Source organism: Lepus europaeus, chromosome 13 (assembly GCF_033115175.1).
Source record: "Lepus europaeus isolate LE1 chromosome 13, mLepTim1.pri, whole genome shotgun sequence".
In the NCBI taxonomy this organism is placed as follows: Eukaryota; Metazoa; Chordata; class Mammalia; order Lagomorpha; family Leporidae; genus Lepus; species Lepus europaeus.
The window spans coordinates 60350913-60377931 of NC_084839.1; the positions used below are offsets into that span (position 1 = coordinate 60350913).

General features: G+C 39.7%; 1 protein-coding gene across 5 annotated transcripts in view; it reads left to right on the forward strand.

The window, feature by feature from the left end:
• The window catches only part of AFTPH (aftiphilin), a 71508-nt gene that overhangs the window by 13750 nt on the left and 30739 nt on the right, over positions 1 to 27019 (forward strand). For all 5 annotated transcript variants that reach the window (XM_062209534.1, XM_062209537.1, XM_062209531.1 and 2 more), the window contains one exon: positions 17336 to 19278. In XM_062209534.1, the coding sequence (XP_062065518.1) occupies positions 17368 to 19278 (1911 nt within the window). In that variant the 5' untranslated portion in view covers positions 17336 to 17367. The remainder of the gene's footprint in view (positions 1 to 17335; positions 19279 to 27019) is intronic.

Here is a 27019-nt window from a genome sequence, read left to right on the forward strand (position 1 = left end):
AAAAAAAAAAAAGGTAGTAGGTCTATTGGAGGCAGAGGGATCAAATACGATTAAATATAAGAATGCTTTTCAGAAATGTGTTTTCACTTACAAATGTATTTTAGATGCTTTCCCATATTAGCAGTTTAGCTTTATTTCTGAATGCCTGAACTTTTCATTTTCCTTATTGATAGGTATTTCAGTTGTTTTTATTTGCTTATAATTAAACAGTACTGCAGTTAACATTTTTGTGGAAATGTCTGCATACTTGCATGAATGTATCTATAGGAAACATCCTTGTAGATATAGATTAAATTGCTTAGTCTAAAGATAGAAATTTTTGATATATTATTGGATTGCTCATGGTATATAAGCCATTGTTTGTTCCTTCCAGTAGTATCTTTTACAGAACTTTGACTCTTGTAGAGAATATTTGTAATTTGTCGAACATCCATGTTTTGTGTAATGAGTGTTTTGGTTTTTAAAGATTGATTGATTGATTTGAAAGGGTCACACAGAGAGAGAAGGAGAGGCAGAGTGAGGTCTTCCATCTGCTGGCTCACTCCCCGTTTGGTCAGAATGGCCGAAGCTGTGCTGATCCAAAGCCAGGAGCCTGATCTGGGTCTCCCTTGTGGGTACAGGGGCCCAAAGTTTTGGCCATCTGCTGCTGCATTCTCAGGCCATAGCAGAGAGCTGGATCAGAAGTGGAGTGGCCAGGATTTGAACTGACGCCCATACAGGTTGCTGGCACTACAAGTGGCGGCTTTACCCACTATGCAACAGGGCTGGCCCCAGTGAGTGTTCTTTTAAAAAAATTTCATCTTTGGCCGGCGCCGTGGCTTAACAGGATAATCCTCCACCTTGCGGCGCCGGCACACCGGGTTCTAGTCCCGGTTGGGGCACCAGATTCTGTCCCGGTTGCCTCTCTTCCAGGCCAGCTCTCTGCTATGGCCCGGGAAGGCAGTGGAGGATGGCCCAAGTGCTTGGGCCCTGCACCCGCATGGGAGACCAGGAGAAGCACCTGGCTCCTGGCTTCGGATCAGAGCAATGAGCTGGCCGCAGCAGCCATTGGAGGGTGAACCAACGGCAAAAAGGAAGACCTTCCTCTCTGTCTCTCACTATCCACTCCGCCTGTCCTAAAAAAAAAAAAAAAAAAAAAAAAAAAAAAAAAAAAAAAATTCATCTTTAAAGTGGCTTTCATCCCAGATTGAAAGTAGTATGAATTCGAAGGAAAACAAATAGTGTTTTATTCATTACTTTGATGCAAAATAAAGAGAAAAAGAACACTTTAATTTATCTAATTACTTGGTTATTAAATAACGTAATTTAAAAATGCGTTTTGTTCTTGTGAGCATCAGACTGGGAGGAGTTCTTTGTTTTTAAACAAACTCTGTTTCTTTGACTTGTATGCCGGAAGCAATAATTAGATTTAGAGGGATTGGATTAGAAGGAAAAGAATACATTTTGTACTTTGGGGTTACAACTTATTTCTGGTTTGTAAAATCAATTTAGGGAGTCATGATCAGCTTTTAAGTAAAAATGAAATAGAAGTAAAAATAGAGTACACAGAGAGGAAGGATAAAAACTGTGAAACTTTTCAGTTTGTGTTGGGTCACCATGTAAGATGTATCTTCTGTGAATTCTGGGCAGAAAGTGAAAAATCCTACTTTATATGACAGGCTAATTTTGAAATAATTTCTAACAAAGGTATTTGGTAAGTTGCAGATAATAAATACTAATCTGTTTTTTTCCTTTTACCTTTTAGCATTTCTCCCTCTCAGGAAAAAGTAAAACTTTAAACCAAGCAAAAACACCATTAAAAGGTCAGTCAGTTAGAAATTTGTTTGTCATGGAATTCCTTCCATAGTTTTCACAGGGTTATCAGTTCAGGTGGACCTACTCATTACCTGCACACAGACATTACCTGTCTATACCATGCACATGAACCATTATGAGCACTATTTTGGGATGTGTTCTTACTTGGTTTTTTAAATATGCAAAGATTTTGTTTAATGATAATTCCCCCCAAGAATGTTGTTTGTTACTATCTGGATCATTTATGACAGTTTTTAAGCCTGGTTCATTATCTTATTTCTTCTTTTTATTTTATTTATTTGAAAGGCAGCAGGAGACAGAGATCTCCGACCCAGATACCTGCAATAGCTTGGGTTGGGCCAGGCTGAAGTTAGGAGCCAGGAACACAGTCTGGATCTCCCACGTAGATGTCAGGGACCCAGGCACTTGAGCCATCACCTGCTGCTTCTCCCAGGGTGCACACAGGCAGGAAGTTAGGATTGGAAGCAGAAAGGACTTGAACACAGGTACTTTAATAAGGGGTGCAGGCATCTTGCTAGGGCAAACACCTGCCCCGTTGCTCTCTTCTGTCAGTCACTTCTTATGCCTGTAGGTCATCTTTTTCTCCTAATTGATAAGTGGTCAAACAAATTAAAGTAAAACTAAAAATACCTGACAAAGACCTAATTTGTAAGGTAAATGAATATGCTGTTACTTAGTTCATATTTTAAGGCCATATTTGTGAGTTTTAGATTACCTAGGAAGTTGTCTACTTTTTATTAGCTCAAATATTTGAGTTCTAACTGCATTTGCAGTTTTATGACCTTTAGTAGGTGCCTGTTTCTGTGAAAGGTAAGTTACCTCTAAAGTAGACATTTACAATCATACGGACAGTAGCACTGTCAGGAAGGGCAACTGTCAGGACCTGCCAAGGTGTACATTTTTTAGTTACAGACCTGTTGTGTCTTTAGTTTGAAAGTCCACACGGTAGTTATTTTTTTTTCCCCCTTTAGAATATCCTGGGCTTTTGAGGTTTAACTCATCAGTCTTGACCAGAATGCTAATATGAAGCTGTACAGTAAGAAATTTCTTTCAAGGCATGTCAATTGTTCATGTCAGCTGATTGCAGAATCTTTTGGGGAAATTTTTCGTGAAATATCAAAGAAAGTTGCTGGGGGGTTAGAGAATGAGAGCAAGGGAAATTATCTGGACTGTCCATAATAGCTGACAGCTCCACTGACGCTGAGGAGTTGACTTAAAGCGAATATTCACTTTACCATGTCTGTTAAAAACACTAACAAGGAGTGGGCATTGAGGCTTTAAGGCACTGCTTGGAATGTCGGCATCCCATTTCAGAGTGCAGGTGCTGAGTCCTGGCTGTTCTGCTTCCTGCTAATGGGAAGACAGCAGATCGTGGCCTAAGTCCTTGGGTCCCTGGCACCCATGTGGAAGACCTGGGTGAAGTTCCAGGCTCCTGGCTTTGGCTTGCCTTAGACTTGGCTGTTGCAGGCATTTGGGTAGTGAACCAGCAGACAGTCTCGATCTCGCTGTCTCTCGCTCTCTAGCTGCCTTTCAAATAAATTTTTTGAAAAATAAAAACAAATTTTAGTTCATTAGTTTTTTCTTTTCCAGCTTGCATATAAACTTTATCTCTAAACACATTTTTTGCTTCAGATTGGTTGTAATATAAATATTGAATTTGCTTTCTTCCACATTTATTACATTTCCATCCAGCCTCCCTCTGGGCAGACTTCCTTGACTGAACCAGGATATTTCCTGTCTTCTTTGGTGGAGCACCAAGTGACTAGATAGGCTGTAGAAATCTGAGGGGGTAGGGTGGGGCACAGTTGAAGAACAATTAGTAGAATAAATGCCCCAGGAAGAACAACAATGATGTATTCACTTCCCACTGTGAGCCAGGCCCCAAGGATGTCAGGGCAAACAACAAAGGCCTGTGCCTGCACAACATTTACAGTCTTTTGAGCTCAAATAAAGGAACTCTTGCAAGAGCAGTTTCAGTGGAGTGGTGGGATAGAAGCCAGATTACGTTGGGTTGAGGAATGAGTGGGAGGTTAGGAAGTAGAGATAGTGAATAGACAGGTCCCTTTCAAGAAGCTGAGTGGTGAGAAGGAGGGGAGCTGAAGAGCACGGAAGGAAGGGTTTAGTTTCATTTTTGTTCTGTTTGATGGAAGAGTCTTTAATATTTCCTGGCTGAAGGAAAGCATCAGTGGTAATAGAGAAGTTCAGTGAGCTCTGAGCAAACAATTGAAGGAAAACAAGTTGTAGGGATGATCTGTTGATTGTGAATGCAAACAAGGTTTTAGTAAAGGGCATAAAATCAAGGGTATTCCTGGCTTTCAGATTGTATTTTCATTGTAAAGCTTTAGGAACATGAGGGTGGAGAATTAAGAGTGGCTACTTTTTTCTGCAGTATACGATAGAACAGAGTACTGGGAAAATTGTTTTCCAAGGGCGAGTGCATCTATCTTCACTGCTTCTTCCATATTGTAGCCCTTGTTATTAACAGTTCTCCAGAATTATTTGCTAACTTTCAAGTTGAAATTTGGGAAAAATAGCTAGTGAACTCTCAAATAATATAAATTAATAGGTCAAGTTAGGGGCTGGCACTGTAGTGCCAGCATTACTTGTGAGTGCCAGTTTGTGTCCAGCTGTTCTTCTGATCCAGCTCTCTGCTAATGGCCCGGGAAAGCAGCAGACGGCTCAGGTGCTTAGGGAGACCCGGAGGATGCTCTTGGATCCTGGCTTTGGATTGGCCCAGCTCCAGCCATTACGATCATTTGGGGAGTGCACCAGCAGATAGAAGATCTTTCCCTCTGTCCCTCTCTCTGTGACTCTGCTTTTGAAATTAATAAATATTTTTTTAAATAGGACAAGTTAAAGGTAAAATAATCTCTAATGTTTTTATTAATTTATAACTTATGTAAAACTATCAAAATATTAATAAAATACAGTATTGTGGATTTGAATACAAGGTTATATTAAAGGAAAACTTTTTCATGGGAATTTTTTTAAAACAACAGCTTCTGTAAAATAACTTTTATTGCTGTATAACAAGGTAATTAGCACTTGAAGAGTGAATGTATGTTGCTGCTTCTTATAATTGACTTTTTTTAAAGATTTAATTTATTTGAGAGGCAGAGTTACAGAGAGGCAGAGGCAGAGAGAGAGAGAAAGAGGTGTTCCAGATGCTGGTTCACTCCCCAGATGGTCGCAAAGGCCCAAGCTGTGCCAATCCAGAGCCAGGAGCCAGGAGCTTCTTCTGGGTCTCCTACTCAGGTGTGGAGGCCAAGGACTTGGACCATCTTCTGCTTTCCCAGGCCATAACAGAGAGCTGAATGGGAAGTAGAGCAGCTGGGATTTGAACCGGCTCCTATATGGGCTACCGACACCACAGGTGGCCCTTTACCTGCTACGCCACAGTGCTGGCCCCCATAATTGACATTTTTTATTGCACTGTTTTTACTTTGGGTTTATCCATTGTGGTTCTTTGGTTTTACTCGAGAGACGGAGATCTCCTATCCACTGGTTCACTCCCCAGATGCTATCAATAGCCAAGACTAGGCCAGGCCAAGGCCAGGAACTCGATCTGGGTGTCCCACTTGGCTGGCAAGGACCCAACTACTTGAACCATCACCCACTGCCTCCCAGGTTGTGCATTAGCAGGGAGCTGGAATCTGGAGCAGAACCAGGACTGAAACCCAGGGACTCCAGTATGGAACACAGGCATCTTAAGTACTTCTTGACAACTAAGCGTATGCCTACCTCCTGTAAATTGACATCATATAGATGTCTTTATTGACATTCAAAACAAGGAAGACAAAATTTTTGTCATGTTTGATGGTCTGGTTTTTCAGTCTGGCTTTTTTGGGGTATTAACTAAGGTATAACTTAGTTTAACTTAGGTATAAAAATATTTTGTTGCTTATTTTCATTGTTTTCTCACATTTGGCACTACTTCTGTTAATATGAAAATAAGAGACTGAGGCTGCATTGTGATGCTACAAGTTAAGCCACTGCTTGCTAGGCTAGCATCCCATACCCAAGCACTGGTTCAAGTCTTGGCTGCTCCATTTCTTTCTTTTTTTTTTTTTTCAATTTTAATTACTCATCTTTATTGATAAGCTCTTATGCTGTAGGTACTCTCAAGATAAATTTAAGGTTTAGTTTAAAAAAAAAAAAAGTATGGGATGGAAAACTGTTACAAAAAACAAACTGAATGTCTTACAACACCAAGACCATAAAGATATCCAAGCAAGAAGACCAAGAATAAATGAACTTACTTGTTCATAAAAATAATTATTTTATCAAGTAACATTTGTTAACAGAGGTGCCTCAGTGTGCTGCCTCAGACCTAGTCTCAGTTGGGTAGCTTATTTTCTTTAATCCTTTCTTGGGATAAAAACTGTTTCAGTGAATGAGCCATCAAATTAAGGGATACTTGCCCAAAACCAATAGAAAAGTTTAAAACTAAGAAGTGCCATTTATTTATAAAATATCAAGTTAAGGCCTCTGAATGATCATAGAAATCCAGTTAATGTCTGGGCTACTAGCCCTTTTGTGTTCAAAAATTTAGTTAATGTCTGGGCTACCAGCCCTTTTCTGTTCAATCAGTCCCATTCCCCCAACCTTAAGATAGAAAAATTCTGAAGCAAAAAGTAGTTTTGCATTGTACCAGTATATGAAATTATATGTAAAAGTTGCCACGGGAAGTAATATTTGTTTAATAAATTATATACTCCAAAGTAGAGTCTCCTACTTGTGCTAATTTTAATATATATTTATATAAATGCATATATTTAATTGTATTTGACATTCATCCTTTTACTCTATAATTACCATGGAGTAAGAAAAATTTAGGTTTCAGCTAATGTTAAAGCTTATTTCTATATCTGGTGGTTTTTAAAAAATTTACATATTGTGTACTTGGTATTTTTTAAAAACAAAATGTATTTTGGAATCCACAGACTTCCTTTCCTTTCAACTGAAGTTTTGTAAGAAAAGTCTTACAGGTTGTAAGACCAGGTCAAGCTTAAAAATTGATTCAGAAAATTTTTTTGAGATTTTGATTTACTTTTTCTGTATCTCAAGCTAATTACTTTTGATAGAAGGGTGCTATGAGCCAGAGGAATTCCCAGCTTACTTTGAAATTACTTTGCTTATTTTGCTCTAGCACATTTTTCAACTGTAATATCCTCAAACATCAACCAGAGAAAAATCTCATCTTTGTTACTTAGAAGCAAAACTTATTCTTTCCAAGGAGTAGTTTAACCTACTAAATGTTTTTTATAAGATTTTTCTTTCTTAGAAAGTAATATTTCTTCTCTTTCATTCCTGAAGTGATATTTCATACACTTAATGCAAGTTATAGACAGTTGTTAGGTACATATCAGGACAAAATTAAATCACCTCTGTTAAGGTGCATGTAAAACATTCCTACATCCTTTAAAACTGAATTTTCTTTGATAAAAATAGAAATTAATGGGCAATTAGATAATCCTTAAAGCTGAAGTATCAAGGTCTATAAGCTATTTAACTTTTGACACCAAACAAAAAGGGTAAAATTTACTAAGAAGATCTTCCACTTGTAGAACTATGGCAAAAATAAATATTTTATTTTATTTTATTAAAGATTTATTTATTTTACTTGAAAGTCAGAGTTACACAGAGAGAGGAGAGGCAGAGAGAGAGAGAGAGAGAGAGAGAGAGAGGTCTTTCATCCGATGGTTCACTCCCCAATTGGCCGCAAGGGCCGGAGCTGTGCTGATCTGAAGCCAGGAGCCAGGAGCCAGGAGCTTCTTCCGTGTCCCCCACGCAGATGCCTTGGGCCATCTTCTACTGCTTTCCCAGGCCACAGCAGAGAGATGGATTGAAAGTGGAGCAGCCAGGACTCGAACCGGCAGTCATATGGGATGCGGGCACTGCAGGCGACAGCTTTACCCACTATGCCACAGCGCCGACCCCTCGTGTTGCTCTTTTAACTTCACTATTATACCGGGATCTTTTTTGCTACCCATTGGCAATCTAAACATCTGTTCTCGATACATTATAAGTTCCAAGGCAGACTGATGTTCTTACAGAGATGTACGCAATTATTCTTCATTGCTTCTACTCACTTGTTGAGAGCTGTGGTTTGCTCAGAGATTCTGCTGCATCGTTGTGATCTCTCAAGTCTTTCAACAACATCTTTAGCAACAGCAAGTGCCTTCTCCGTTGTGCAACTCATTTATAAAGGAATGTCTCAGTTCCAGGAAGAGGAAGAGGACGAAGCCGAGGAGAGGAAGTCGAAGCCGAGGAGAGGAAGTCGGCTCGCAGGAGTAGAGCGCTCCGAGGGCTGCGGCAGCCGATGGCTCCGGAGCGGCCCAGCACTGAGGCGGCCAAAGCAGAGCAGGATCCTCGCTTGCCTCCCTGCACTTCGTCCACTTACTTGGTTCTAAATCCCTCACAGACGTCAGCTGTGGAGACTGGGACCCAAAGCCTCCGCCAACCCCGACCTATGTACCCTAAGGGTAGACTTCACGGCCTGGATCAGTTTCTTCATCTAGCAGACACAGAAACGGGCAGAGCCACCGGAGAGGTAGCCAGGGAGCCAGTGGGGCTTGGCCCCCTCACTGGCCCGAGGGGAGCCTCGGCTGACCACTCGGCTGCTCGTTTCTGATCCAGCTTCCTGCTAATGTGCCTAGGAAAGTAGCAGCAGATGACCCAAGTACTTGGACCCCTGCCACACATGTGGGAGAGTTGGATGGAATTTCAAGCTCCTGGTTTTGGCCTGTTCCAGCCCTGTCCATTGCTGCTATTTGAGGGGTGAACTAGTAGACAGATCTCTTTCTATCTCTCCCTTTCTGTCTGTGTGTCACTCTGCCTTTCAAATAAAGTTTTAAAAAAATAAGAGTAGCTTCTCAGCATTTTTGCTGATAATACTTTATAAAAAAAAAATCTTGCTTCCCAGTTACTGTAGAAACTTTAAAAACTTTACTGTACAACTCAGAAACCTTTTAGGGAGAATTCACTTAACTCTCATACTTGCTCTCAATTTCATAATATTTTAAGACTTATCTGATATTTAATTAGCTCATGACTGAGTCACCACATGCCAGTTATGCTGCCTTGAGAGATTACTTAACCTGTTTAAGCTTTTATTTCTTCATCTGCAAAATGAAGATAATTTTTGTCTCATTTACTAGTATAAGAAGTAAATGAGATAATTTGTGAATGCTCTTCATATAATATTGGCACTTAGCACTCAGATATTAACCTGATACTGGTATAAGTTGGAAGAGAAAAACAGAAGATACAATATTTTAACAAATGGCTTAAATACTACATATTAAATGGTTGATGACATTGACATACAGTATAGTGTGGTATTTTGAGTTTTTGTTTTTAAGTTGGCAAGATAATTATGAGATCTTGTACAAGTATTCAGAGGGTGGCATTTGAACTAGCAGTTAAAATGCTGGTTAAGGCACCCATATCTGAGTTACCTGGGTTTGTTTCCTGGCTCTGAGTTCCGATTCCAGCTTCCTGCCACTGCAGATCCTGGGAAGTGTGTTGGCCTAAGTAATCGGATCCCTGCCACCCACATGAGAGACCAAATTGAGTTCCCAGATGCCGGCTCTGAAGTCAGTCTTTGTATCTTCCATTTGCTGGTTCACTCCCCAGATGGCTGCAATGGCTGGAGCTGAGCCAATCCGAAGCTGGGAGCCAGGAGCTTCTTTTGGGTCTCCCATACTGGTTCAGGGACCCAAACACTTGGGCCATCTCTCCTGCTTTCCCAGGCCATTCCAGAGAGCTGGATCAAGAGTGGAGCAGCCGAGACTCGAACTGGCACCCATATGGGATGCTGGCACTGCAGTGGCAGCTTTACCTGCTATGCCACAGTGCCGGCCCCAATAATACATTTTGACACTATTTTAAAACTCGCATAAAGATTTTGGAGAATTTGAGCTACTGTAATAAAAGACAACATTTATAATGTAAATTAATGCTGTTAATTGATTATATAATATTTTCACTCATTTTTCTTTTTAAAATTTATTTATTAGAAGGGCAGAGTTATGGGGGAAGTGGGAGAGACAGAGAGAGGGAATTTTCCATCCACTGGTTCACTTCGCTACTGGCTGCAATGGCTAGAGTCGGGCTGTTCTGAAGCCGGGAGCCAGGAGCTTCTTCTGGGTCTCCCACGTGGATGCTTTTCCAGACACATGAGCGGGGAACTGGATTAGAAGTGGAGCAGCCAGTGCTTGATTCAGCACTGATGTTCGATGCTGGTGCCACAGGCAGCATCTTTACCCACTATGCTACAGCATGGCTACTTTCACTCATTTTTCTTTTTCTATTTTTTTTTTTTTAAAGATTTATTTTATTGGGGCTGGCACCGTGGCTCACTTGGTTAATCCTCTGCCTGTGGCGCCGGCATCCCATATGGGCGCCAGGTTCTAGTCCAAGTTGCTCCTCTTCCAGTCCAGCTCTCTGCTGTAGCCCGGGAGGGCAGTGGAGGATGGCCCAAGTGCTTGGACCCCTGCACCCGCGTGGGAGACCAGGAGGATGCACCTGGCTCCTGGCTTCAGATCGGCGCAGCACGCCAGCCGTAGCAGCCATTTGGGGGTTGAACCAACGGAAGGAAGACCTTTCTCTCTCTCTCTCTTTCACTAACTATGCCTGTCAAATAAAAAAAAAAAAAAAAGATTTATTTTATTTATTTGAAAGCCAGAGTTACAGAGAGAGGTAAAGACAAAAAGAGAGGTCTTCCATCCACTGGTTCACTCCCCAGATGGCCGCAATGGCCGGAGCTGCACCGATCCGAAGCCAGGAGCCAGGAGCTTCATCTGGGTCTCCCACGTGGGTGCAGGGGCCCAAGGACCTGGGCCATCTTCTGCTTTCCCAGGCCATAGCAGAGAGCTGGATCGGAAGAGGAGCAGCCAGGACTAGAACTGGCACCCCTATGGGATGCCGGTGCTTCAGTCCAGGGCTTTAACTCACTGCGCCACAGTGCTGGCCCCTCACTCATTTTTCTGAAGAAAATACAGATTCTCTTTTTTTCCCCACTCATTCAGGTGCCTTAACAAATGAGTAATTATAAAACTCGAGTGTAATGTGATTAAAAAGGCAGTGATTATTTCTCATTATTGTTTGTATAATTTGTACTACTGAAGTAAATAGCATAACTTGAGATGTGTTTTTTTTGTCGTCTTATCACCGTCCATAATGCTGGTGTTCTCCTCTACCTCTCATCTCAGTTCCTATAAAAGTAAATTTAGAGTGAAGGTTCCTGTTTAAAACTCGATTGCATGTACAATCTGAGTCTACTTATCTGGCCTTGAAAGGTGGTGCAAACATCAGTGCATCTGGGCTGGGGTCCTGTAAAGGTTAGGAGTTCCTCCCTATGGAGTGATGCGTGTTCTGTTTTTAGTCTTTTAGTTTGGAAACTCTAGATGTTTGATTCAGGTGATGGTAGACATTGACACACAACACCACCAAATGTGAGCTCAAGGATCTTGAAGATGGGTAACATTGTGTGTGTGGAGGATAGAGTTTAGGGAAGTGGTTAACCGTCAGAGGAATGAGTAAGGAAGACCTTATGTATTTCCTACACACGAAGAACCCTTTCCATCTGGACCAGGCACCTTCACTTATATAAACCTTTATTCTTTGATCTTTCCTCTAGCTGGATAGAAGCTACGGCCAGTTTATGCCAAGATTCTGCATTTTCCTATTGTTCTTTGAGCCCTCCATCTTGCAGCAGACTGGTAATCTTTGTACTGATTTGAAGATTATGGTCTCAGTCCTTCAGCCTTGGGCTTCAGATTTGATCTGTCATGAGCCCCTCACCCCACCTTTATATATAAGTCAAGTTTTATATTTTCTAGGGGTCAATTATAAAAATTAGCAGTAGCTGGGTCAGGCATAATTCTGTCAGTTGAGATGCTCACATCCCACTTCAGAGTACCTGGGTTCCCAGCTCAAACTCCTGCCACCAGCTTCCTGCTAACGCAAACCCTAGGAGGCCCCAGTGATGGTTTAAGTGATTGGGTTCCTGCATGCTAATGGGAGACTTGGATTGCACTCCTGTCTGGCCCCTGCCCATCTTTGGGCATTGCAAGCATTTAAGGAGCGAACCAGAAGATAGGAGATATCTCAGTCAAGTAAAGAAATAAATAAATAATTTTGTTAAAAAATTTTAAGATAAAAATTAACAATAAAGTCTTCATGTATCTTTAAAGTGGTTATAAATATTTTTGTTAAATGACTTACTTTGACTTATTCTTTCATTGACCTTTTAAAATACAGAGTCACATGAAAGTTTATGCCAGCTGAGCAAACATTGGCTTATATTTGTTACAGGTAGATTATTATTTGAGTCACATACTTGGTGAAAGTTAAAATGTGATGATAGTTGATAACTTACTGAGTGCACAAAATATGCCAGGTACTAAAGATCTAGTGGTAAATATTTTCAGTTTTTCAAATGCATACATCAGTTTATACACCCAGCAATAAAGTATGAGAGAATCCCACTTGCTCCACATCTGTGTGAGAAGTAGCTATGATTAGAATAGTTGTATTTTAATTTTAGCTGTTCTAGATCTTAATATACATTGGTATTTTACTATAGTTTTATCGTGCATTTCCCTGATAATTTTCATACATTTATTGCCCATTTGGATAGCCTCTTTTGTGAAATAACTTTTCAAATATTTTGGCAATTTTCCTGTTGTTGTCTCACATTAATCTGTAGGAATTATTCACATAAAGCTGGATTTGGTTCTTTGACAGTTATACATGTATTGAGGATCTCTTCTCCCAGGCAGTGCTTGCCTTTTCACTGTGTATTAATGATGTTCTTTTGATGAGCAGAAGTTTTAAATTTTAATGCAGCCCAATTTGTCAATCTTTTCTTTCATGTTTAGTGGTTTCTGTGTCTTGTTTGAAACATTTTTGCCTTCCCTAAGGTCATAAAAATGATCTTAAGTTATCTCCTAGATGATTGATTTTTATTGTATTTTTTTAATCTTTCACATTTAGGCCTGTGCTCTATCTTGAGCTTATTTTTGTGTAAGATGTTAGAGAATCAAAGATTTTTCCCCTCTGTGGGAATAGCCACTTAATCTAGCACCTTTTGTCAGAAAGGCTGTCCTTTCCCCCACCACACTGCAGTGGCGTCTTTGTTATCATATAATGTGTGGCTTTAAACCAAGTCTTGATATTTGGTAGTTTGTTCTCTAACTCTGTTCCTGAGAAACTTGTTAAATGGCCAGAAGTCTCAGATGATGGATGGTCCCATCCCTTCTTTGTTCATCCTTCCCAAACTCGCCTTGCCTCTTGACCACAGAGCTCTCAACCTACAGAGTCCTCATATCAACTCTTATGACCAATTCAGAGTTGAAGCTAGATGTCCTTTAAACAAGTGCAGCTCTCTTCTGGTGAAAGATTAACACCTTCACCCAGTATGCCCTGTACCCTGGCTCTTAATCTGGCCCAGGGCTTGAGTTGCACTGTTGATTGCTATTGCTCCTGGACTTCTAGATTATGCCCCTGGCTCCTTTGTTTGGACCTCCTACACCAGATTTCCCAAACCTTGTAATTTTCCTGGTTTGTAAAGCCCTAAATGCTTTAGCCTGCATTTTCAATTACTGTAGTCACCTGTACTGTCCCCACGTCTTCTTGTGAAGTGTTATTTCCCGTGGACGAATCTCCACAATCCAGGAAGCCTGCCCAATTTCTCTGTCTGTATGCTCTCACTACGTTCAGGATACCTCTTTACCACCTACCTAGTCACAAGGTATTTTTGTTAACTATTTGTGTATAATGTAGCTTGAACGTTCCCAGGCTGCCAAAATGATAGCCCCATTACTTGTTTTCGCCTCTCTTACAGGTCTTGTACTAAGCAGAAATAAAGATATCAAGTAGAATACAATCCCCTCTTCATAAACACACATGCACAGGCACGTGCGTGCTTGTTTGCTCAGGTTATAAAGAAATCCAACAACTGATTGGAACACCTTGTGGTGTGGTGCAGGTAGTCATTAAGAAGGATGAAACGTTGTTGAGTTTGCTATGTGTCAGAGACAACATTAAAGTAGCATATCTATTACTCTATTCTTTCCTGTTCCCCATCTTTTTAACTGTTGGTCTAGCTATTTAAACACATATTTTCTGTGTTTAAAAAAAGAGTGGATTATCTAAGTCAAACATCATTTGCAAATTCATTTTACAAATAAATTAACATGGCCGGTGTCGTGGCTCACTAAGCTAATCCTCCGCCTGTGGCGCCAGCACTCTGGGTTCTAGTCCCGGTTGGGGCACCGGTTCTGTCCCGCTTGCTCCTCTTCCAGTCCAGCTCTCTGCTGTGGCCCGGGAAGGCAGTGGAGGATGGCCCAAGTGCTTGGGCCCTGCACCAGCATGAGAGACTGAGAGGAAGCGCCTGGCTCCTGGCTTCAGATCGGTAGCAGCCATTTGGGGAGTGAACCAACGGAAGGAAGACCTTTTTCTCTCTCTTTCACTGTCTAACTCTGCCTGTAAAAACAAACAAAAAAATAAATTAACATAAAGCTCCTTTTAAGTTGAGTTGGCCTGAACACAGAGGAGTTATCTGGGAAGTTTTGAGCTTCCTCCACGCTGGTTGGCTGGCTGAAACTTAGAAGCAGTGGCACTCTCAAGTTTCTGAAGGGTGAGTTGGGCAGGGGCAAAACCTGCTGGAGGGGAACATGTAACAGCCCAAGTTCCACATATGAATAGGTGACTCATTTTTGAGAAATACGGAAATGTCTGGAAGGCTGATAGAGCCTTTGTCACCTAGAAGGGGAAATAAAGCATTTGACAAGGTCAACAGGAAGAAAATTACTCTGTGTTAGTCACAAAGTTCCTGATGCCGATCTTTGTATTAACAGCTGCGTTTGAAATAGGCCTTGAACAATCAATTATACCATTTTTTCAAACATCACACATGTTTTCTAAAAAGTATTGTAAGGGTGGGTGTTTGGCCTAGTGGTTAAGCTGCAAGTTGGAATGCCTGCGTCCCATATTGGAGTGGGCTGAGTTCAAGTCCAGCAGATGGGAACTCTGTCTCTCTGCCTCTCAAATAGTTTTTTTTTAAATTTCAAAGAGAACTAAAAGAAAAAAATAAAACTGAATATTTGTGAAATTTTATGCCTATATGATAGCAAAAAAATGAAGAAAATTGCAAATAAAAAGATCAATTGATTTGATTCTGTTACTGGAGAAGCAAAGGGTCCTTGTCTTCATGCAAGAAAGCATTCAGGCGTGAGACAGAGAATAGTGGAAAGCAAAATAGCAAGGTTTATTAGGGTAGGGCACCTCTCCAGACTGGACCTGAGAGAGAGTGCACAGTGCACATTTAGGCTGGGGCTTTTAAGGGGATAGGTCTTGCCTTCCCTCCCCCTCTCCTTCTTCTCCTCCCGAACAAAGGACTTGTTGATGTAAATATGAAAAATTCCTACTGAGTTTTCCCCCTGAAGCTATCAGACAAGGGAAGCCTGGCTGGCGTCGCCCTGCCTTAGAGGAAGGATGGTTATCGGGTAGAAGGGGCAGGACCCCCTGGAAGATCATCAGGATCCAGGCAGGGCGTTTGAAGTGCAGATACTGGGCTGCACCTGGAAGGTTATCAGGATGGCTTTGAGATGTGGATGCTGGACCTAGATGTCCATTTGTTAGGCCTTTGTCAAACACACACACAAGCTCATTTCTGACTTCCTACCTAACAACTCCATAAAATTAAGTTGACAAAACAGGCGGTTTTTTATAAAACTGAATATACCATATGACCCAGCATTCAAACTGTTGGGTATGATGTCTTAGAGAAATGAAAACCTAACAGTCTGTACCCAAATGTTCATAGTAGCTTTATTTGTAGTAGGAAGATACTGGAAACAATCCAAATGGACACCCTATAAGGAGTGATTGGACAGTCAGTTGTTGATACATCTATACAGTGGAATACTACTGAACAATAAGGATTGTACTAATGATGTATACAACAGCCTTGTGGCTCTTGAGCATTAGACTGAATGAAAAAAGCCAGCTTCACAGGATTACATATGATGTGATATCAATTATGTAGCATTCATAGCAAAATTATAATGACAAAGACTAGATCAGTGGTTTGCAAGGGTTAGTGTTAGGGGAAGTATGTAAGTAGTAAGGGGTAACATGAAAGAGTTTCTTTGTGTTAAAGGAATGGTTCTTACTCTGATTGTTGTAATGGTTACTCTAATGTAATCTACACATGGGATAAAATTTCATGAAACTACACACACACCAACAAAACTGGTGATACCCACACAAAGGGATTTCATGGTCATGTATTGTACTTTCGTCAGTTTCATCATTTAACCATGTGCCAACAGTCCCTGTGTGATTATGGATTAACTTGGGATTTTTCAGCTTGACAGTGGCATGAGTGATATGTGTTCAATAGAAACCATACTTTGAATTTTGCTCTTTTCTTGGACTAGTGATATGCAATATGGTAGTCTCTCATGGTGCTGAACAACAGCAGTAAGTTTCTACTCCCAGTCAGCGCTGTGATCATAAGATTATCACTGGGGAAAACTGGGTGGAATATACACAAGTGCTCTGTACTGTTTTTCAATTTCTTATGAGTCTTAAACCATCTCACAATTAAAGTATTAAAAAGTTAACTGCGGATGGATGCATTTGATACAACATTTAAACTGCCACTTGAGATGCCCACATCTCATGTCAGAGTGCCTTAAGTCCCAGCTTCTCTGCTTCAGACTCAGCTTCCTGCTAATGTGCACCATGGGAGGAAGCAGGTGATGGCTTAAGACCTGGGTCCCTGCCACCCACATGGGAGACCTGGGTTGAGTTCTAGGTTCCTGGCTTTGGCCTGGCCTAGCCCTGGATGTCACAATCATCTGGGTAGTGAACCAGTGGGTGGAAAATCTCCGTGTCTCTCAGCCTTTCAAAGAAATTAAGAAAAACAAAAAAGGGAAGGGAAATGGGAAAGGGCAAAAGGGAGGGAGGAGAAAGAAAAACATTTTTAAAAAGATAACTTTTAAAAAATACGGTAAATCTTACTTTTAAATTTTTTAAATAACAGGTCAGAAACAAATATTGAAAAGCAAAGTTAAGAAAATATTTGTAGCAGTTTATTAGATATAATTGTCATGTCTTTTATAAAGCACTCATACAAATGCATAAGGCAAGTACTGAGTCCTCAGTGAATTTGAAACAGAATATTTAACAAAGCAAGCAAGCAGAAAATTTCGAAAGTGTACTTTTGTAAGAATATGTTTAAAATTTTCTGGAATCCCTAAATTTCCTTAATGTACTACCAATGCCCTTGGTAACATATATTAAAAGAGATCATTTTTCCCCATTATATCATAGCTGTGTAAAGTAATCTCATCTAAGTGAAAAATAGTTTAAAAGATAAAAAACTGAGCAGTATAAATTTACATTGTTTTTAAAGTAGCTTTGAGAAAACTTTGGAAGACATTTTAAATCTAAACAGCTCCCTCCCCAAAAAAACTCCTTTTGTGTTTTTTTTTTTTTTTTACAGATATAAATTAATTATTTGAAAACAACTCAGCAATGGAGCCAGACATCATTCGAATGTATTCTTCATCCCCACCACCACTAGACAATGGAGCAGAGGAGGAAGAGGAGGATGAATTTGGGGAATTTGGTGGGTTTTCAGAAGTCAGCCCTTCTGGTGTAGGGTTTGTTGATTTTGATACACCGGATTATACTCGTCCTAAGGAAGAGTTTGTACCTTCAAACCATTTTATGCCAATTCATGATTTCTCAGAAAATGTAGATAGCCTTACAAGCTTTAAGTCCATTAAAAATGGTAATGATAAGGACATCACTGCTGAACCTTCTCCTCCTGTGAAAGGACAGTCTGATGTCTTGCTTTCTACCACCAGCAAAGAAGTAATTTCATCTAAAACTCTAGATTCTCCCAGAAATCCAGGAGTTTTAAATAAAGTAATGGAGCAGAGACAGAATGTTGGAACACCAGAAAGTTTCTCTCCAGATTTTAGAACTGACATGAATGTTCATGAAAACAAGTGGTTAGAGAGCTGCAATGGTGAGAAGCCGCCTTGTCTGGAGATTCTAACAAATGGGTTTGCAGGGTTGGAAACTGTAAATCCTCAGGGAACAGATGATCTGGACAATGTAGCTGATTCAAAGGGACAGAAGCCTCTTAGCACTCACAGCACTGAGTACAATTTTGACTCTGCACCTAGTCCTGCTGAGGAATTTGCAGATTTTGCCACATTTTCCAATCAGGAAAGGATACAACTGGAAGAAATAGGATACGCAGTCTTAAGTGATAGAGAAGCACTTACCATTCAGGAAAACAATAAAATTAACAGAGTCAGTGAACTGAATTCCGTGAAAGAAGTATCTTTGAGTAGAAGCTGTGACAATAAAGGAGACACTGATGGTGACGATCAGCTTTGTGTTTCAGAAACAAGTGTAATGACCAGCAGAGGTTTCAGTGTTGAGCAACAAGGACTTCCAACACTGCAACAGGATGAATTTTTAAATTCAAGTACTCAGTCCAAGACTTGGAGTTTGGTAGACTCAGCGGATAACTCAGAAGCTATCCGGAGAGAACAATGTAAAGCTGAAGAAAGACATGATTCACCCAGTTCTAAATGTGATGACCTATGCATGGATTCTGTTAACACTTCTGATGCTGGTGATGCAGTTGGTTTTTCCAAAGAAGAAAGTAGGAAATTTACTAATTCTGAAAATCCAAACATTGATCCCACAGAAGAAAATGTTTTGGATGATTGTGTAAGTGTGAAAAATGGTGATAGTAGTAATGACTTTGTGACTTGCAACACCAATGAGGATGATTTTGGTGACTTTGGCACAGCCAGTGGCACAACTCCGCCTTATGTTACTGGTACACAAGATTCAATGAGCGATGTCACTTTTGAAGAGTCCTCAGAGCACTTTCCACATTTTAGTGAACCAGGTGATGACTTTGGAGAATTTGGGGATACGAACACTGTTTCTTGCCAAGAGGAAATGATATTTACTGAGTCAGACCTAAGACAGACTTCTGACAGTTTATCAGAGGAATGTCAGTTGGCAAGAAAGTCAAGTGTAACAGGCACTGAACCGGTTTTCAAACTGAAAAATGGGCAAGAAGGTGAGTTTGGAGATTTTGACTCCGTGCCAGATACTCAAGAGGCCTGCAGTGCTTTTCAAGACTCTGATGACTTTGCGGACTTCAGTTCAGCGGGTCCTGGCCAGGCTGTGGACTGGAATGCTTTTGAGAATGAAGAAAAAGACGGTTGCTCTTGGGCTGCTTTTGGAGACCAACAGACTACTGAATCTCATCATCGAAAGGAAGCCTGGCAGTCACATAGGACAGATGAAAGCATTGATACTCCAAGAACCCCTAAAACGCACAGTGCCCCTTTAGCAGCTTCCAAAGGAACAGTTGCTAGGGGCCATTTACAGGAATCAGCCACTTCAGTTCAGGTATTTACTGATTTTCTTTATTTCATCTGACATTGCTGTGGAGGCTTCTAATGCAACTTAAGAAAGTTTTTTTTTCCTATGGAAGGCATCTCTGTGATATGTAGTACTTGATTTGTTGGTTAGCTGCGTTTTTTATAATGCTTTGGAAAACTCCAGACGGTACCATAGTAAAGTTTGGTAAGCTTGTTCTTTCTCTCACTAAGTTTGTTTCTATTTAGAGAAATTAATCAACTTGAGGTTTTGGCAAAGGTAAATAGCATGTAGGTAAGCAGTCGTTAATTAATTAACTCTTTCATAACTTCTTCAATTTTTATCTCTACAGTGATTTGAAAAGAAGGTTAAACAGAAATTTAGGAGTTTGCGTTTTTTTTTTTTTTAAGCTTCAGGAAAAGTCTGTTGACTTTATCTGTCAGAGACCTAGGAGATTGAAATAAATATAGTTTTTATTGCAGGAAAGAGCAAGCAGAATTTGAAACTTCAACCTGTGGTAAGAATACAGTGAATTAAAGGTTAGGGGAAAAAAAAGAATTAGAAAAAAGCAAATTTGGGCCTCATTTAACAGATACTAAAAGACCTGTGGTGAGGCTGTGAGATGAATTTAGGTTTAGGTTCTAGGTTTTTCTACAACAGGAAGTGTCTGTTTATTGATTTATAGTAATTGTATTTATTTGCTTCTAATGTCTCACAAATGTGCGCTTCACATTTCGTGTGAAGCAGGTTTTTCAGGGAGAATATCTGCCCCCACAGGCTTTCTTTTTTAACCTTTTCTGGTGCAGACTTTCAGAGAAGACCCATTAAGATTTATTTTGACTTGAAGCAGCCCGTAGAGCTGCAGCTTGATATCCAGGTTGTTCCTTAGTCTTAAGTTGTGTCCTATGCTAAATTCATCTTTCCTCAACCCGAGGGCTTGTACATAACACTTGGTCCATGATTATTTTAAAAATAATGTGAATAAAATCAGAATCTACAAACTTTACTTCTCCAGCTATTTTTTGCTAAGTAAACCATTTTCAATTGAAAATATTTCCAAAGTCTGTGTTAATTGAAATGATTAGACATCATTGCTTTGATATTTTTTACATGTTGAGGTGTTAGAGAAATTAATGGTCATTACCAATTGGTTTGCATAGCTAATCACTTTCCAGTTGGCTTTGGGCATCTGAATATTTTAATTTGCTGATTCCGTTATTACATGGTTTAGCTAAATGTGTATTATTTCTATTGAGTAGTTTACTGAAACAGAACCTTGCAATTTTAAACAAGTGAACTAGTTACAATGTAAAATGAAGGCTGTTGGTTTTGACCTAACCCTTTCCCTATTAAGTTTCATCCTTACTCTAAGAGTATAGGGTGACACTAGTATTGGATGATCTTGAATTTGTAGCCTTAGAACTTTTAACATCATCAGATAATGAATTTTTTAAAGTATGACCACTTCAGATAGGAATTTGTTCCATCATGCAATTTGAAATTATATCTAGTTTGATAACTGGATACAAGAGGTAATAAAGCACATGGGCTTCATGGATTTGGACAGATGTGAGTTTGAACCTTGACTCAGCCTCTTTAAAAGTTCTGTGGCTTTGGGTCTTAATCTGAACTCAGTTTTCTATAGAAAGGAGGTAGCACCTACTTCAAAGCAATTTTGTGAAGATAAAATGAAAGTAAATTTTTAAACCAGTGAAAAAATAAAATCAATCTGCAAAAAAATAAGAATTTTGTAATATTCTAATTTTTGTAAAAAAATAAACCAAAAACTGCATAGACTATGGAAGGATGCCTTAAGACTTACTGAAATTTGTTTGGCTCAGACCTCAGGCTTTTATTTTTGGTGAAGGAGTTATACAAAATGATTTGAACATGGATGCTGAGAAAGAGAAACTGCCAGAAGTTTGCAAAAACAGGTGAGGTAGGGAAATGGGTAAGCCCTACTGAGTAAAGGATTGAGAAGTGGACAGATTGAACAGTGACTTTAGTTCTTATTCTGCTGTTACGAAAGAAATTTAGGGCCTGTACTTTTCTTTCTTGGCATTCTGATTCTGTTGAAAAAGTACATTAGCCTCATCCTTTTGTAGAGGATTAGATGTATTAGTATTTTTCTTAAGATATTTTACCAGTTGTTACAGTATTCAGGATAGCACAGAAATTCTCACATATTAAATATTAGATTCTCTTAATGGTATACCTTAGATGATTTATTCCTGTTGAGTGTTACCTGGATATAACTAGTGTCCTGAACAGAATGCTATCAAATGAGTTTGTTCAAATTTTGCTTTGTGAAGGACTTTTAGAATTCAGAGTTTAGTTAATTTAATTAAATATTGGGAACAGTTGTTTGTATTGTGAAGTCACATAAATGGTGTAGCTGTCATTCCAGATTTCAGTTTTCACTATATTTGGTATGTGACATTGTCTAGATCCCTATTTATTTTTTAGAACTTTGCCTTTTTAACCTACCAAAAAGGTTTCTTAAGTTTTTAATAAATACATTTTCCTTGATTTTATAGTGATAATTTGTTACTTGGGTAGGGAAAATTCAGCCAAGAAAAGAAATCTTTCAAAGTTAAAAAATGTTCTTAGTCAAATTAATTTTCAGTCGTGGGTCCAGCACACCTCAAGAGGTTGAAGCCATGATGTAAAAGCTGTACATGTACATTATTTAGAGAAGGATATTTTTCTCCTCTCCGTTAATAATCTTTTCTGAGAACCCAAAGTTCAGTATGTTTTGTTCTCTTGTTAACATTCTTATAAAATGTAAAGAAAAGTAAATAAGTAGTATCTCCATTGTAAAAATGAGAAACAAGTTCAGACTGTTCTTCACTTTTTTTTTTTTTAAGATTTATTTATTCATTTGAAATTCAGAGTTACACAGAGAGAGAAGCAGAGGCAGAGATAGAGAGTTCTTCCATCTGCTGGTTCACTCCCCAGATGGCAATAATGGCCAGAGCTGCGCCGATCCAAAGCCAGGAGCCAGGAGTTTCATCTGGGTCTCCCATGCAGGTGCAGGGGCCCAAGGACTTGGGCCATCTTCTACTGCTTTACCAAGCCATAGCAGAGAGCTGGATCTGAAGTGGAGTAGCTGGGACTCGAACCAAAGCACCCATATGGGATGCCAGCACTTGAGGCCAAGGCTTTAACCCGCTGCACCACAGCACCAATCGCAAAAAAAAATAACTTCTAAGCATTGTATTTAACCCTGGGCTTTAGTAAAATTTTAAAATACTGCTTTGGATATTATTTGGGAGTTTAGGTAATTGAAAAGTTATCTGTTTATATTAATTGGCTATAGGAAAGAAGGCTTTGTGTCATTTTTTGTTATTAGTGATCTAATTAATAATGCTACTGGGAAAATATTACTAGCTGACGATTTGAGAGCTTTAAAAATTAAGCATGTCACAAAAGATTAAAAAGAAGAAAATTACTAGTACTTTGGCTTGTGTTGAGGCAAGCTTATTGGATGTTATTCACCAGAAAGATCAGCATTCTGAAAAACTGAATATAACCAATTTTACATTTTCACCTTCATTTAATCATCTACTTATGATTTGTGCCAAGTTTTCCCATCTGTGACTGAACACTTGAAGACTGAAAGCAGAAATAAAAAGCAATGAGGGAATTAAGAGTTAAGATTTTGGCCTTACAGATCTTTGCTTGCTTTAAGTATTCGGATAACATTTGTTTTTGCTCTTTTTCCCTCAGCAAATTTGACACTCTGGTGTTTAATTGCAAAACAAACAGAAATACTTTATTAAATTTATCCAGAAATTAGGCAGAAGGAGCATGCCATCTTTTTAGAGCACAGTGAATAATATACTTGGTCACTCTTTTTGTATGGTTTGAAATTGGAAATCAGTAAGTATACAACTGTAGATTGTACTTGATATCTTACTTAATATTTAATGGTGATGAGGCATAAGGTATCCTCTTAAGTGGAAGATTAAATTACTCAGTGGATTTTACATTTCTTCTAAATGTCCACTTGAGTGCAAGATCTAGTGCTATCAATATTAGAACTAGTGACATTAATGAGCTTCTGTCCCTAAGCAAGAAAGGAAAACTATCAAAAATATGTTGAAGAAATTTTAAGAGTTAGCTTAAATACAAGATACTATAAAGGAGATACACATCTGAGTGCTGAAAGAACCAGAATCTAGGATCCTAAGTCTGGTCTTTTATACCTTTCCAGAAATGTTACCTTTTTGTAATCCATTATAGTCATTTACAAAATAGAATATTAGTTAAGATTTTTTCAGAGAAACAGAAACAGTAAGATGTGTATGTATGGCTAGACAGAAGGAAATTTATTGGAGATTGAGAAATTGTCATATGATGGAGACACAAGGGAACTAATGGTACAGTTCAGACAGCGTCTGAAGACCTAAGAGGAGCCAATGGTATCAGTTCCAAAAACCTGCAGGCTTGAGACCTAGGAAGAGCTCAGTTTTCAGTTTCAACCCAAAGACTTAAAAATTCTTAAAAATTGATGTCTCAATTTTTAAGAAATCAGACAAGTGCCCTCTTAACTAGCCTTTTATTCTATTCAGTTCTTCAGTTGATGGATGACACTCAAATTAGGGAAGGCAGTCTGCTTTAGTCACTTAACCAATCTGAATGGTAATATCACGTGCACACCAGAGTAAAGTTTAATCAAGTATCTGGATACTTCATGGCCCAATCAAGTTAATGGATATAATTAACTGTCATAAGAGGGGGAATACTGTACGTCTATAAATAGCTTTCAGGATTTTTGAAGACTTGTAACCTATTCATACCAGTTGGGAAGCTCTGCATTACATATATGGTTTGTACCAGTGGATAAGTGAAGTGACTGCATATATACCCCAGGATTTCCCTTACCCAAGACAGAGAAATGAATAGAAATGATTCATTTATGATGTTTTGCTCCAATCAAACTCCAGTTAAACTCTTGGATAGTTAATCACTGTTGTCTCCTACAGAAGTCTAATCTGCTTTGAAAAAAATAATTATAGAAACATTCAAGGAAATAACCCCAATAGAAAATAAGTACATATGTGAGTAATGAGAAAACCATAAAAGCCAATGTACTTGAGGAGATGTGATATCATCTAGGCCACATTATGACTTCATGAGCCCCTCTATAAAAGATGCTTAAAATTATATTATGGCTTGGTATAAAGATAGATATATGAATATTAGATATTAAAACATCTTCGGGAACCCCTAAAAGTATTGTGGGCCCTAGTCCCTGTGCTTATGGTATAAATTGGCCTTGGGTATACAGTATAGTGATTAAAAACATGGCTCTAGAGAAATATTGCTCGATTAGATCCAGGCTTCTGAAATAACTTGAATTGGCAACTTCACTGAGCCTGAAGATTTAGAGAGTGATATGGTACTTACTTTGGAACTCTCATCATGAGGATACATGAAATTGTGCTTGTAAAAGTGTATGGCATGTGGTCGGTGCCATGGCTCACTTGGCTACTCCTCCGCCTGTGGTGCCGACATCCCGTATGGGCACCGGATTCTAGTCCCGGCTGCTCTTCTTCCAGTCCAGCTCTCTGCTGTGGTCCAGGAAGGCAGTGGAGGATGGCCCAAGTGCATGGGTGCCTGCACCTGCATGGGAGACCAGGAGGAAGCTCCTGGCTTCAGATCGGCATAGCGCCAGCCATAGCAGCCATTTGGGGAGTGAACCAACGGAAGGAAGACCTTTCTCTCTCTCTCTCTCTCACTGTCTAATTCTACCTGTCAAATAAATAAATTTTTTTTAAAAAGTGTATGACACAGCATCCTGCACATAATAGGTGCTCAGTGAATGTTAGCTGTTACTGAACAACCTCAGAAATGAACTTTTTTTTTATTTAGCTTAGTAATGCGGTTTTATTGGGGACAGGGCAGCCATCAGAATGGAAGGGATAGTGAGTGAGTGCCCAGACGCTTGGACTGGGGGAAAGCAAGGGTTCCGTGGTTGAATGGAGAGGATACACCTGGACAGGCCTGGCTGGCAGCTCAGCAGAGAGCTGAGAGCATCGTCTTTGTTTAGACTCCTGGTGTTTAAGGGAGTCTCTTTATCCTCTTTCCCTTCTCTTTTAGGATAAAGGGTTTTGTGGAGAGTAAATTAGCAAATTTCTCCCCAGGTTTGCTGGAGCCCAGCAGAGGAGAGGAGAGGAGAGGGGCTTCCCCTAGGGCCTTATTGCCCCATGTTATCAGGTAACCGACGAAATTAACTTCTTGAAAGTGGTCCTCCAAGGTGCAGCAAATAGTGTGGCCAACTATTTTTTTTGTTGTTGTTACTGTGGAAAGTAATAGAAAGGCAAATGAATTTGTGCAGGAGTGCCTCTAGTTCTGATTCCTTGGCAATGTACTCACCTTTCCAGCTATTTTGAGAGCAGAAGCTCCTGCTTTGGCGGAGTTCCCATTCTCAGAATGGTTTTGACAGTGAGGAACTCCTCTGAGCACAAGTGCACTTCTGTGCAAGTAGCAGACCTCTGCTTGACTTCCCAGAAATGGATACCAGCCTTGAAGAACATTTTAATTTTCAACCCTATGTTTATCAAAACCCTAGTTCTTAAAATATTTAGTGGGCCAGATGTGCTGCTGTTTACCAGGCATAGAATTTGGTATTTGAATGGAAGGTCAGGATTGAGTATTCAGCTAACCAGTCACCAGGTTTCCTTATTCCAGATTTAAGGAAGAACTGATGAATATTTATCCTCTTGGTGCTTTAGAGTTGCAGACATTTAAAATTGAAATAATTGCTGTGAATATTGTTTTATTCAGTTTGCCACTAATCAGTATTGTATCCGCGGCTAAATACTAAGTATGCTGTGTTTTTGTGTGCACTTACTCGTTACTTTCATGTTCATTTTGTGTGCAACACTGACTCTAGTAAAAAAGATTACAGCTAACTGTTGAAAATGATTAATTATAGTATTAGATGAAATTCGTTTGCTTTTTATAAAGTATAGTCATCACCCCCAGCAATTAACAAGTGAATGCTTTATCTAATGGCTAGCAGTGTTTGAAAAACCACAGAAAGTGGGTCAGAGCATGACTTGTGGGAAAGAATCTAGGCTTTGGGCCAGCGCCACGGCTCAATAGACTAATCCTCCGCCTGCAGCGCCGGCACCCCAGGTTCTAGTCCCGGTTGCTCCTCTTCCAGTCCAGCTCTCTGCTGTGACCCGGGAGTGCAGTGGAGAATGGCCCAGGTGCTTCGGCCCTGCACCTGCATGGGAGACCAGGAGGAAGCACCTGGCTCCTGGCTTCGGATCAGCGCAGCGCACCGGCCGCACGCAACATGCTGGCTGTAGTGGCCACTTGACGGGTGAACCAATGGAAAAAGGAAGACCTTTCTCTCTGTCTCTCTCTCTCACTGTCTAACTCTGCCTGTCAAAATGAATAAATAAATAAAATCAAATAAATAAAATTAAATAAAAAGAATGTAGGCTTTGGAGTCAAACTTTGGATCAAATCTTGCTGTGCAGTATACCAGCATTAAGACAGTGGTTAATTATCTTATTCTTCCTTCATTTCTTCAGCTGTAACATGAAGACAATTTAGTTGCCTTACAGGGGATTCTTTTATAGGATATATCAAATAAAACATGCAGAGCATCAAGCATAGGATAATGTGTAGGATAATGCATAGAAAGCATCCAGTCATACTTCTCTGTTTTATATAAGTATGACCAACCTATAAATGAAAATTATTTAGATGGCTTATGGTAGGGTAAACTTTCATAAATAGAACAATTATGCCC